At 30.9% G+C, this 13,593-nt stretch overlaps 1 protein-coding gene across 2 annotated transcripts in view; it reads left to right on the top strand.

Moving 5' to 3' along the window:
• The window catches only part of LOC144852481 (chromatin-remodeling ATPase INO80-like), an 85,336-nt gene that overhangs the window by 40,883 nt on the left and 30,860 nt on the right, over window positions 1–13,593 (top strand). For both annotated transcript variants that reach the window (XM_078710305.1, XM_078710304.1), the window contains exons 17-22: window positions 3,012–3,185; window positions 3,338–3,477; window positions 6,175–6,426; window positions 7,664–7,922; window positions 8,648–8,791; window positions 10,348–10,534. In XM_078710305.1, coding sequence (XP_078566431.1) covers window positions 3,012–3,185; window positions 3,338–3,477; window positions 6,175–6,426; window positions 7,664–7,922; window positions 8,648–8,791; window positions 10,348–10,534 — 1,156 coding nt within the window. The remainder of the gene's footprint in view (window positions 1–3,011; window positions 3,186–3,337; window positions 3,478–6,174; window positions 6,427–7,663; window positions 7,923–8,647; window positions 8,792–10,347; window positions 10,535–13,593) is intronic.

Here is a 13,593-nt window from a genome sequence, read left to right as displayed (position 1 = left end):
GTTCCAATTGGTGAACCCAAATATTTACTTGTTTACTTACTACTATTTTCTAATAATTTCATTAAGTATAGGACAGGATTATTTTTAAATCTATTTTTATAATCGAATATAGCCCAAGTAAACACTTAATAATTCTTTAAAACCTTTCTTTATTAAGCAATAAAGGACAATTAAAATACTGTACATAAATAAAAAAAATCACCAATTGGGAAAGGAACAGACCTTGATCACAAGGATAGCCAAGAAAAATACTACACTATTAATATTATGTTGCAGTAACTCAGTAATGTTTGAATGAGTGATTTGTATATCGTTAAAAGATCATAGGTTGGGAGAAAACTTTAAATAGTATGCCAACATATCGAGACATTTTCTTCGTTGTAACATTAATGTGCTTAAATATGATAAATTGATTGATATACTGTTAATCCCAACATTTTCGCAGCCCTAAATTTTCGCGATTTTACATTTTCAACTATTTCGCGACCTTTTATTTTTGCTATTTGAGTTTCTTGTGTAATTTGTTGAACCAAATTGGCGAATGTATTTCACTTCCGCGATGAATGTCAAACAACAATTGAATAGCGTCACTAAACTTACAGAATACGCAATTGTAAATTTAGGGATGTAAATAAACGTTTTGGCTAAACAGTGGGCGAGGCACGTGTTTAATAGTGAACACCCCCATAAAATTAATGTACTCCAAATTATTGTTTTTTTCTACAACAACAACGATGCTGGCCGGATGGATCTCTGGAGAGCTCGAACATGGCAATGATATTTTTGCCGTTTGCTACCACAAACTACGCACGACGTAGAATTACTTTATGGACACATTACAAGTGTGCTATACATTTAAAGATGTATTGTCCCCCTGAAAAATTAATTCTTATTTTGCAATTTTAATGTCATCAAATAGTTATCCACTTTGACCAAAAATTGGATCGGAAAAAAAAAAATTCACCTAAAAAAATAGTCAAATTGGCATTGGGTTTTTTGATTGAATTTAACCATTTATTTTGTAATTTTATAAGTGAAAACATTAATTTTTTTTAGTTTTTTTTCTACAGAAATGATTAACTTTATTCAAGCTACAAAATAATCTATTCAAAGTCTGATTTTCTTTAATAAAAATTTACCTAAGAAATGTCTTAAAGATGTATTGTCCCTTTGACTAATTCAAAAAAAAAAAAAAAAAAAAAGATTTTGAAAAAAAGTTGGTCATTTTGAAGTATCATAATAGTTATTAACTTTCACCAAAAATTAGGCGAAAAAAAAATCTAACTGAAATACAGAAGTTTTTTTGTTAAAAATAAGTTTTCGATCAAAACATATCTCATAATACAACCCGCTTGTTTGGCTACTCTGTATGCATATTATCATAAAACTTCCTCGCGATCTGTGTGAGAACAAACACCTTCTGAACCGTGACGAGTTGTAAACAATCCTAATTAGCATCATGCATAATGGTGGTTTGAAATCTTTGTTTACTTTCGCTCGCGACGATTTTCCAGACGAAATGTAATCAAATTTATTTACCTGTTAATTACGTAAACTTGTTGATTTTGGCTCGAATTTTTGACTTAAAGTGAATAACTTTAATATTACTTTGATATGACCAATTTAAATATAGAATATTTTGACCTTCATTTTTTGTGTTTCAAGGGACAATACATCTTTAAGCTTTTTTATTCCAATTCGAACATTATTTCAGCGATCAATCCTCCCCACATGGCGCCACGCTTCTCGATCGCTAAGGAGGAATTTCATCATTGTTTTGAGCGAGGCGCAGGCTGAGTAGCATTTTCGGTCGGTTGCAATTTATTTTAATGTTTTAATTACATCTGAACAAACAATATAAATAATCAGGGATCGTAAATCTTTCAAAGAATACACATCATATCTATTTTATATTTATTTTTTCCATATTAAGCCTACCTAGCTAGGCCTACTCTACTAGGCCTAGACAGTAATATAATATGCCTGCCTTGCTAACTAGGCCTAAGCCTAGGCTATCGACTGTAAAAAACATTGTTGGGAATTTCGCGATTTTCGCGCGCCCATTATTTTCGCGACGGTTGTTCCATCACGAAATTTGCGAAAATAAAGGGTGCTCAAAAATGTTGGGCTTTACAGTAAACTCAATTTCACTATCATTTTATTGTTGTCATAAATATTTACATTCTCTAAGTTACTTAGATTTCTATGATTATGGAAAATTATGTAATTGGTTTTATTAACATTGATTGATAGTTTATTACTTATGAACCAATCGATAACGTAATTCAGCAATAACCAGCTCAATGAGCGTATCCAAGTTTTTGTGAGATGCAGATATGTTAGTATCAGTATCATCAGCAAATAAAATGTTTATAATGCTTTTAATATTATGGTGTTAAAGAGGGACATTGTTTCTCAACAAATTGCTCTCCAAGAATTCCTGGTACAAATATTGGCCATGAAAACTAAACATCATTTGTATGGTCGGACACACATTGATATTTTTAAATAATATGCAATTAGATTCACCTAAAGCTATCAAACAAGACTGGATTAGACAAAAGCTTATGGAAGAACTATAAAAATTACTCTATGGGCTTATATACATTAACACTTATTTAACTGTAGGACTTTCATTACAAAAGTTTACTTGCAGTGCAACATACTTTTTGATTACAAATTAGGAAATCCAGAGTAAACAAATTATGATAAGCGTCAAAAGGTATAGCCGTAATTGTAATTAAGATTCTGTACCAAGAATAAACTGGTAATTATTTGGCAGGTTAGAAGAACTTTTTATATAGACCATGACCATCTCCGTTGCAAGATTGATGTTGAGTGCAAAATTCACACCGATAGGATGTTGTACCGCGGCATGCATAGAGGACAAACTTGTTGTGTTTGCCTTTTATATATATATATATAGATAGATGTTATTAAATATATTATTAAAAAATGGGTGTAATTATCTATTTAAAGATGTATTTTTAATTACTACTTTTATTGAATAGATTGAGATTTTGGTTTATTGTAACATGTCTCGAAGACAGAAGCTGCTTTATCAAGCTGTGAAACAAAAGATATCCATTGAAGACCTCTTACAGTCTACCAGTAGTTCGACATCCTCTTCAAGTATTCAGACAACTACTAACAGCCTCATGAATCTTGTTATGCAATTTAGAAAGGTATCGTATCATTCAAAATATATGAAATTCAGGTTATAATGCTAAAAATATTAGTTTAAACAGTCACAACCAATTGGTTCAAATGTATTTTGAATTGGTTCTAGCTTTCCATTTTTCTATGTAACATTTTATAAAACATTTTATATTGTAAGGTTTGCAATCACCCAGAACTATTTGAAAGAAGAGAAACAAGATCACCATTGTACATGCATCTACAAGCATATTGTATTCCTAAGCTGATTTACCGGGATGCACATCAGATAAACTCAGACAAAAAAAGGTCAGTTTCAAGGTAACAAACTATTATTTGTACCATAGCACGAATATATAAACATTGATTATTTGTTTTATACTAGAGGGTGAGCTCACTTTGCTCGCTCCCCCTCTAGGAAGTGTAGACGATGGTTCTCGGAATGATAATGACTCGGGTAAAAAGGTTTTAGAAGGACATTCTGGCCTGGACGTTTTCGGTCGGTTACCATTATTGAAATGCTTGATATTCGTAAAACTAAATCTACTCATAGATCTACTATATGTCCGGGCTTCAACCGGTAAAAATTGGAATTCACTGCACTATGTGGAGCGATTCATAGGGCATTTGACCCGATATTCATCTAATCAAATGACAGGAATCTATTTGGGTGTTATATAATACATCATAATATGTAGTACAGTTGACCTTCTCATTTAACGGCATTCGAACGATGATGTCATCAACCAATTAAAACACATAACATAATTTGTTGACCAGGCTAGTGGCCAGGGTATCATCACTATCAAAAAAGACCATGATTAATAGAAAGATTAAACAAGACTTACCTGTAAGTTGAGTTTGATCACTATTTTATGAATATAGTGAGTGAGGTGTAAACTGAGATCCCGAACCAGCGCATGCGCAGTAACCAGTCATATTTTAACTCTGGATCATGGAACCAGAAAAAAAATGCATCGAATGTAATTATAATATCGTACTCTGTACTACAGAATACAACTTATTTATGGGTGGGCGAGGAGGGCAGTTTACACCACGTGGTGGTGAGGGAGGTGTGCCTGGGTAGAAAGGAGTGGAATTGTAAGAGCCTCTGACATGACCTTTACAATCTGGTATTTTGTCAGTGTCTGACTTTTTATTTTATTTTTTTATTTTATTCATTTCGGCAATAAACATAAAATAATAATTACAAAAACATAGAAATGAAGTACAAGACACGAAGCCGAGGAGAGACAAAAGCATTAAACAAAACGCTGTCACCGGTAAGGTGTGTCTCTCCAACACAAAAATTACAAATAACAAGAATATATACTAAAATAACATAGACATTTCACAAGATAAAAAAAAAGGATTTAAAAAGTTAAAAAGTTTCTCTCCGACATTTAAAATATAGCTTTAGAGATAATTTAAAATTAATAAATGAACCATTAACAAAAATATCGCGAATCTCATTGGGTATGGAATTCCAAGTTCTAGTGAATCTGGTCGTGATGCAAAATTTTGACATATCATTACTGGAGCGAAGATGCGTGAAAGTGAGAGTATCATGACGATTATTAACTATGAGTAAATTATAAATAATAGATCTTTGATGATAAAGTAAAACATTGCAAACAAATAGAACAGTATAACAATCTCTAATAGCGATTGTGGATGGGATATCAAGAGTGTCTAGTCTCCCCTCCTGACGACGTTGATGTAAAATCAACCGGGTGGCCCGTCTCTGGATTTGCTCAATCATTTGATTTTGACATATGCGATAAGGATACCACACCTCGCAACAGTACTGTATATGAGGGAGAACTAGACACTGGTATAATTTTAAAAGAATGGGTGTAGAACAACCACCAGCAATTGCTCTAACAAAACCCAGTGTTCTATTACACTTATTTACAACCTCATGTACTTGTTTAGACCATGACAAATCATCGGATATGTACACGTATATGTTTTGGTATGTGATACGTAATATACTACAGTACTATGTTTTTACAAATTTAGTATGGATGACCAGTGTTGAAATTAAGCAGTCACTTTAAGGGGTCTGACCTTTCCGACCTCATATTTTGTCATTTTTTATATTTTTTTCTTATTTACTTACATACCACTATGTTTTGACAAAATTTAGTTCATGGGTGAGATGGGGTGAAATTAACGTGTTGGGAGGGGGGGCTGACATGACCTCTTTCCGACCTGATGTTTTGTCAGTTTTTGTTTTTTTGTTATGTCCTCACACACTTCTATGTTTGTACAAATGTTGGTCCATGGGTGAGATGGGATGAAATAAACTGTTTTTGGGAGGTTTAGAGGGAATCTGAAGACTAGACCCAACCCCCGGGATCAGGCTGATAAACTTTTTTTTAATGTTTTTGATAGTATTAACAACATTAAGGGGTCAAACCTTCTGGGTCGCATGGGGTGAAATCATATGTTACGGGCTCTTGGTTAAAATTAACCGTTTAGTTTGTTTTATTTTAAAGTGAAATAATTGTTTTTTGAGGGTTTTTTTGTTACAGAAGTGAATAACTTTATTAAAACTGCAAAATGGCCTATTTAAAGTTTGATTTTATTAATCTTCATTTTTCATATTTTTTGGGGACAATACATCTTTAAATAGAATATCAATTAAAAAAAACATCATTTATTGAAGAAAGAACCATGATTAACAAACAGTCGAGTAGCGTTTTTTGTAAGAAATATTTCTTGTTAGTATTTTAATGGACATTTTTTATATGCAAGTTAGTATTTTGTGTTTAATGTTACCTATTTTATTGCTCATTGTATTAATGTGTTTTGATGTTCGATGATTTTTTTTTTTATATTTTTGTATACAATGCTTTCAGATTTTGCTGCATTTTGTATCGTTTTATATATACCAAATTAATAATTAAAAGAATGACAGATTGGTACTGTACACCATAATAATTAATCAAATTCTGACCTTGTATATTGTAATACAATCTATTTACAGTTAAATGTTTTTATACTTCTTTATAGTACTTTATTGAAGAAGCTGTACATTTTCTCCGTGGATTATATTCATCATTCACTCTTTCCTGGTTCTGTTGAATCATGCAGAAGTGGTTGTTTTTCATTTACACGATTTATAAACCTATCAGCAGGTGAATTACACAACTTAATGGTAATTGGTTTGTTATGCAGATGGATTTCCTTACTTTTATTAATGAAAGCTGCCTACAGGATACATCATCAATCGGTATGGCATTCACATCAATCACTAAAACAAAAGTAAGTAGACCTACATTTGACGTCGCATTTGCCTTTTTCTTTTATGGAGTCAAACACATTTGGCAGACGTTTATACAGTTCGGAAATGTTATCTATAACCTATAACATTGTAAGGAATACCTCAATATGATTCTACTTGCTTTGTTGTCTATTATGTAAACATTTTCTGTATTCATGTCATATTGAAATAAAAATAACCGTTGACGGATGAAAAAAATACCACATATACACTGCCTTGTTCCTGACAGACCCCCTAAATATAATGCCTATACCACCAGCAACGAATGTTATATGATCTAGAACATTGTAAGGAATACCAAATGGCATATTACAGACCATATATACACTGCCTTGGTCCTGGCAGACCCCAAAATAAAAAAAGGAATAAGGTCCTTCCGACACCACCGAGATATACACCCCCTTACCCAACACTAAATTTACCTACCTATTGCAGATATAATGATCTAGCACATTGTAAGGAATATAAAATGAGCTATTACAGACTACCTACTGTACATACAGCCTTTCTATCGTCCCCATTTGAATATAAGGTAACTTAGCTTATCTGGGCTTTCCTTAGCAAGTACCAGAATATAAATACCAATTATCCTGCAAAAAATCGAAACAAAAACAGGTTTAATTGAATAAAATATATCAGTGCAATATTCTATTTGCAAATTAGACTCATCAAATGAACGAAAAAAATAGATAAAAACCATTTTAAAGGGAAACATTTAAAATGTATATAAATAATATAAATAATAAAATCTCACTTTCCAACGCATGATGAGGTTAGAATCTACTATCTAACATTTATTCTTATTCTTTATTGCCAATCAACAACAACTACAATGTAAGTGGCAGGGAACACAAAAAAACTAAATCCCTATGACAAGAGCCTGTGAATCCTCTTAGGGTCATTCCATGTCAAATCATCCAAAAATTTATCCTCCAATTTAAAATGGCCGAAAATCGTTAAAAATAGCAAAATCTCGCGAGAACGTCAATTTTAAAACGTGAATATTTTCAAAACTACTAGTCCGATTTTAATGAAACAAGTAGCAACTTAATGACCATTCAAGGAGGATTAATTTATCCATAATGTTTCTTTTTGTCTTCACTCGGACAGTAATGGAGAAATCTTAATTCAATCAATTCAAGTCTATTTTTTAAATATCGGTAATGTTTACTTTAGTAATCATGTTTCATTTCTTGTCTTTTATTTCTCTGTATGTAGCACAAAAACCATTCCAATCAACAGTTTACTATTGTGGCCCTCATGGACAACTAGTTCTCCAAATCGAGCTTTTAGCATTGTTTTTCAAGATCTGATTTTTACCAGTAATGTTTCAACTATATATGTTCACACAAATCATGTTTATCACTATATGCCAGAAAGTGCATGGCACCTGAAGTTAAGACTTGGCAAGGCACACAGATCACCAACAAGAATCACCCATCAAGCAAAAAGGTCATCACCAGGTTGTCCAAGAAAGGTACTTTATCAATGGCATATCGTAAAACCTGAGAATAAAAAATAAAAAATAGAAGTAAAGTTAAAACATAATATTCCTTTACGCATTTACATACATGAGTGATTCTCATATAATGAGTGGTTTTATGCTGAGGAAAAAAACTTGGGAAATCTGCAAAATTAATGTTCTGGATGCTCTCATTTTCATTTTTTATTCATTCATTTTTATCTTGGGAACCGTGCACCTGCAAAGCATTCCTAGAAATTGGAAGGATGACATCAAAGGATTGTACTGATGGAGATAAAATGATGTGTCCCACACTAGCCACAGGTCTACATTGGTGAATTTTATTGAAATTCCCCATCACATGCTGTTATAAAACCTTCAAACTCTATGTTCATTGGTCCATAATTTTGTTTGATTCATTTAGTTTTTTTTTAAACCAAAAGAATCGCATGTGATGTGGAAATAGACATAGGATAGTTCCACATTTTTTATTTCAAATGAGAGGGGTGTTTTTTTTTTTAATTAAATCAATTACGCCATTTCTTTATGAAATTTTAAAGATGATATGCAGAAAGAAACTTTCAAATACAATGTTTCAAATAAGAGGATTAATTAAGTTAAATTGATAGCAAATATGGTGTGTTTTATAATATCACCAGTAGTTTTTGTGACTGGATATTTAATTCTTGTTAACCTCCCTTTAATTCTTCTAATTTTCCATTTCTTTTATTAAAATATAGCAAACAATTGGAGAATGCACTTATCCTATGATCACATCCTTTTCCAACTTTGCCAGTCCTGGTTCCAACAAGCGAATTTCAATTATCTATTGCTGCGAACCTACATTTGCTCCAGCTTGTTTTCTTCAGTGTGTTTTCCATAAGGTACTGTATATAATTTAAGAAATGAATAATTAATTTGACATTTTTTATCATAAGGATATGGTTAATTGATTTTAGAATTTCAAAACATTACACATTTGAATGTATCAAAATAACACAAGCAACTATATTCTTAAAACTTAGAGTTTATAACAAATCATATCACAGTATAAATAGGAAACAGTTTAGTTCATAAATATATTTACTTACGTATTTAAGATTGAATAAAAAAAAATTAATAATAAAAAAACAATATTAATGTTAATAATAATCTTAGTTGTATTTTATTTAGTTAATCTAATGTTATATATTTATTTTTAAATTTAAGATTTAATTTAAAAGTTTGATCTTGGAAGAAAATCAACAATATGCGTGCAATATAGAAATTGAAAAAATCACAACCAGCAGCTCTTCCAAACCGTCTTATAATTAAATTGATATCAAATTATTTTCACTGAGTTGTTACAATATTGACGTAGCAGATATTCTAACAATTGAATTTTCCATCAACTCATGGGTTAGAAAACAAAAGTTACAACTAGAGAAATGTATTGCTATTGTGGTTTTTGTTTGTACAGTAGGCCTACTATACTTTGCATTTTCTCCTAAAATACTTTAAAATAACATCTTTTAAACAATTATTTGTCAATACACGGTCCTGTCTACACGAAATAGATAAGCTTTGACCTTCTTTGAGGCCTATACTCTGTGTCTACGAAAGATTGTCGGAAAGTTGGATGACTTTACGATAATTGAAATAGCGACTCAACATGACTGGAATTTCAGTATAATGTATTGTAGTTTTTTTAAACTTTTTGTTTTTATACACGGCCTTGAAGAAAAACAACTGCTAGTTGAACCAAGTTTTCGTTTAAATAAAGCATATTATTAATAATTCTGTCTTCTTTAATTTTAAAAATGTATTGTCCCCCAAAAACATGAAAAATAAGGATTAATAAAATCAGACTTTAAGTAGGCCAAGTATTTTTTGTTTTAAATTACATTTTCTCAGGTAAATATTTTTTTTTTTCCCATCCAGTTTTTGGTCAAAGTGAATAACTATTATGTGACATTAAAATTGCATATTAAAAAACAAATTTGAAGAAAATATATATATATTATTATATATAAACACAAGAGGCAAAGAACATTAATTCTAAACCGCCCGGTGATATACTGAAATTTAATTAATTAATTTGAAACGATAAAGATGAGGAAATATTATATAGATACAAAGGCAAATTACTGAAAAAATGACAATGCTGTGGGTATCAGTGGCTGGATCTCAATGGAGATACAAAAAAAAAAAAGGGAAAAGCTAAATCAAAACGATAAAGTAAAACAGCCAGAAAAGTTAGTAGAGCTTTCGGGCAACACTAGCCCTTCATCAGTGCAAGTCTTATTATATAAAAATATATCTTTAGATTAAACTAAATATTTACAGTAAACATGTGCTAACAACATTTCAGCTGGACTGATGCATTTGAAGAAAAACATAATTCCTTCATAGGATCGTAATATTGTTTTCAGTTCATTTCTTGAGTTGTTTTACATTTCAGGTAATGGCACCTGTGAAAGATTGGTTTTGTAGTGACCGCAGTGCTGCCTATGATAGTAATAGAGCAAATTCTATGGTCCTAACTTGTGCACAGTATGGATCAGGTGAAGCAAACAAGTGTACACCTTTGTTGCATTGCATTCAAGAACTATACCCTACACTGGGTTGGTCTCACATTCAAATTCCAGGTATATTTAATGTTTAAAAATAGTATAGTGTGCATATTTTAGGTTTTTTTTCAGAAAATTATGTCATTATAATATACAAATAATTAATGTTTATGAATGGAATGGTACAAATAATTTCATGAGATTAAAGATGAAATTCTATTTTTATGAGACAACCGAGTGATAATGTGAATATTTCACCGAATTAAATTATTTGTACCGTTCCACGAATATAAAATATAAAAACATTCATTATTTGTTTTATATGACATCTAAATATAAATTAATGTAAGGGCAAAATTTGGTAAATCCTGCGTTACTTCTAGAATGTTTACTCGATGGTATATAAAGTTGGTTCATACTTTCGGTACTGATTTTAACCACCTGATGAACTAATGAAATTGAGTTAGATAATTAGTTATTGACAATTAAAGCGATAATTATATATTATTTAACGATTTGCCCCGAAGGGAGGTGTTTTTCGATCGTGGTATACACTGTCTAATGGATGTCCATCTTGAAAAATATCCACACACAATAATATGAGGATGCTTCGCATTTACCTATCTCCTTCTACAATAATTGTTTTAATAGCTGAAAACCGGTTGAATAACTCGAGTACAGCATCAAAATGTTGAAAAAAAATTTTTTAAATACTATTTCGATAGATTTTTATACAAATGTATTGATTTGCGATGAAATGGAACATTCCAATATAATTATTTGGTTTAACAAAAGTACCTCTGTAGGTAAATTTATGGGCCCTTGGGGAATAAACCTAATACCTTTATTGCAATACTTGGACAATACTGTAAATATGTATTAAACATTTTTGGTCGCCATTTAAATCGCAAATTTCTTACTGTGAGTGTGGGTACTGTTAAATATATAAACGCACAATATACAAATAAACTTTATTACTGACAGTTGCTTCTCAACGTTTGTATTAATTAATAATTACAAAAAATATAAACGTTGTAGTGGTGTATCGTTACACTACTTTACTATTTCAATCGACTATGACAATGACAGTTTTAACAAAGTATTAAATCGCAAATGTTTTTTTAGGCCTATAAAACATGGATAAAGAATATATTTAAAAATTGTTCCTCTTTGTACCCATCCTCTTCCCCATCCCTCAACCCTAATGTTACAAAATAATACGAGGATGCTTCGCATCCTTCTACGATATTTGTTTTTAATAGCTGAAACCTGGTTGAACAGCTCAAGTACAGCATCATAATGTTAAAGACAGGCCGATTTTGAAGACAAGCGAGCGTACCATCTAGTCTAAATAAATTCTTGTCTGATTCAGATTTAACGATTTATATTTATTTTAGTTTATTTTATAATTGTGTTATAAATATAATACAATATTGTGTGTATAAATGTGGATGGGCAATGGTTGGGATTTAAAAAAAAAAAATTTTCTAACTGATGTTTTATTGGGGAGGTGTTGGGCGTTTATTCAAATAAATACCATCCTAATTAATAACTAATACATTATTTAGTTTAAACATCTTTTGAAACTAACTTCTGCAACACAGTTGGGAGCAAGCCAATCAGCTTCCGATTTTCCAAGATGGCGGCCAAAATCAATAATAAATTGGATTATCATATATATCTGGCTGTAAAAGTTACAATAGACAAATAATGTAATGAATCAGGAATTTCTGAGATCAGGACATATTATCTAATGTGAGTTCCAAGATACCAAAAATAAAAATGGTAGCCATTGAAATTGAAATACTTATACAGTTGAACCTCTATCCTTGTTTTCGTTTGCAAATCATAGGGAAAGCGCAAGCATTGCATTTTATAAATATTTGAAGCATGTTATAAACCCATGTTGTCAAGTTTATAAAATTGTTAATTGACCTTTGACCTATCTTTGCAATGCTTAAATTAATGAAATCATTTTAGTGTCAAATTATTTTCATATTCATATTCGTCCTAATGGAAAATATTTGTCCAAAAATAACCGGAAGTGTGATTTTTGGCATATTTGACATTTGACCTACATGTAATATAACTCTGGAAGAGTCTACAAGAAAATGACCTAAAATCATTTATTGACCTTTGACCTATACTCGTAGTACACATTTCTAATAAAAAAACTAGTGGTCATAAACAATTTTTTTATGAGAACTTTTTAGAAATATATATATTTATAAGTTTTAATTTTAGTTTTTATAAAATGTAAAACAATCCTATTGATGATCACTAAATTTGTAATTAATTTGTTAACATCCAATTGTTTGTTATATTAAAATGTGTGATATTTGCAGCTTTTAGGCACTTAACGTATATTTATTTGAACTATAGATATTTAAAGTACAAAGTGTATTTTTACTATGTGAACAGCACCCGCAATCTTTATTTTCCCCTAAAATACCACATTTTAAGAAATTAACTGGTTATAAGTTTTTTACGCGTGCAAACTCGACTTACAGCTCATTATGTCAGTCGGTTGGTTGGTAAACACTAACTCAAATTTGAGCATGCGACTGCAGCCATGTATATGGCCTTGTTAATTAAAAATAGAACTAAAATGTATGTTAAAATATGAGTGCAAAAATTTGATGTATGCCATCCTACTGATGCATATACAAACAAACCATACATACATACTTACAGTGCTGAGTTGAGCCTATATTATCATATAGAGAATATATACAGTATACAGTACACTGTATATACAGTGCAGCATAGGTGAAATTATAGGGGAACTATACTTAAATGAGGTTCTGAACAGTATAGGAAGATGATGATTATGTGTTCTAGTTTTTTTGGTATGATGTCGACATTATAAAAATGAAGATGACGATTTTGGAAGATTATGATTTGAACAAAAATATATAAGATTTGAAAATTGGACATGTAGAAGTGTGGTGCGCAATCTTTTAAATTTGTATAACTTTGACAAAAGAGATGAAAAAAATACTTTTTAAATTCCACTGGCCGTCACAGCATCCAATAGGCACACACTTTTTATATGAATTCATATACATTTCAGCAGCTTTCATTATTACAGTATTTCAAATTGGTTTTTTTTTCCTCTCTTTTTTAAATTCCTTTTG

This window comes from Antedon bifida, chromosome 9, assembly GCF_963402885.1.
Source record: "Antedon bifida chromosome 9, ecAntBifi1.1, whole genome shotgun sequence".
NCBI lineage: Eukaryota > Metazoa > Echinodermata > Crinoidea > Comatulida > Antedonidae > Antedon > Antedon bifida.
The sequence above is the reverse complement of the archived record's forward strand: the minus strand, read 5'-3'. Positions and strand labels throughout refer to the sequence as shown.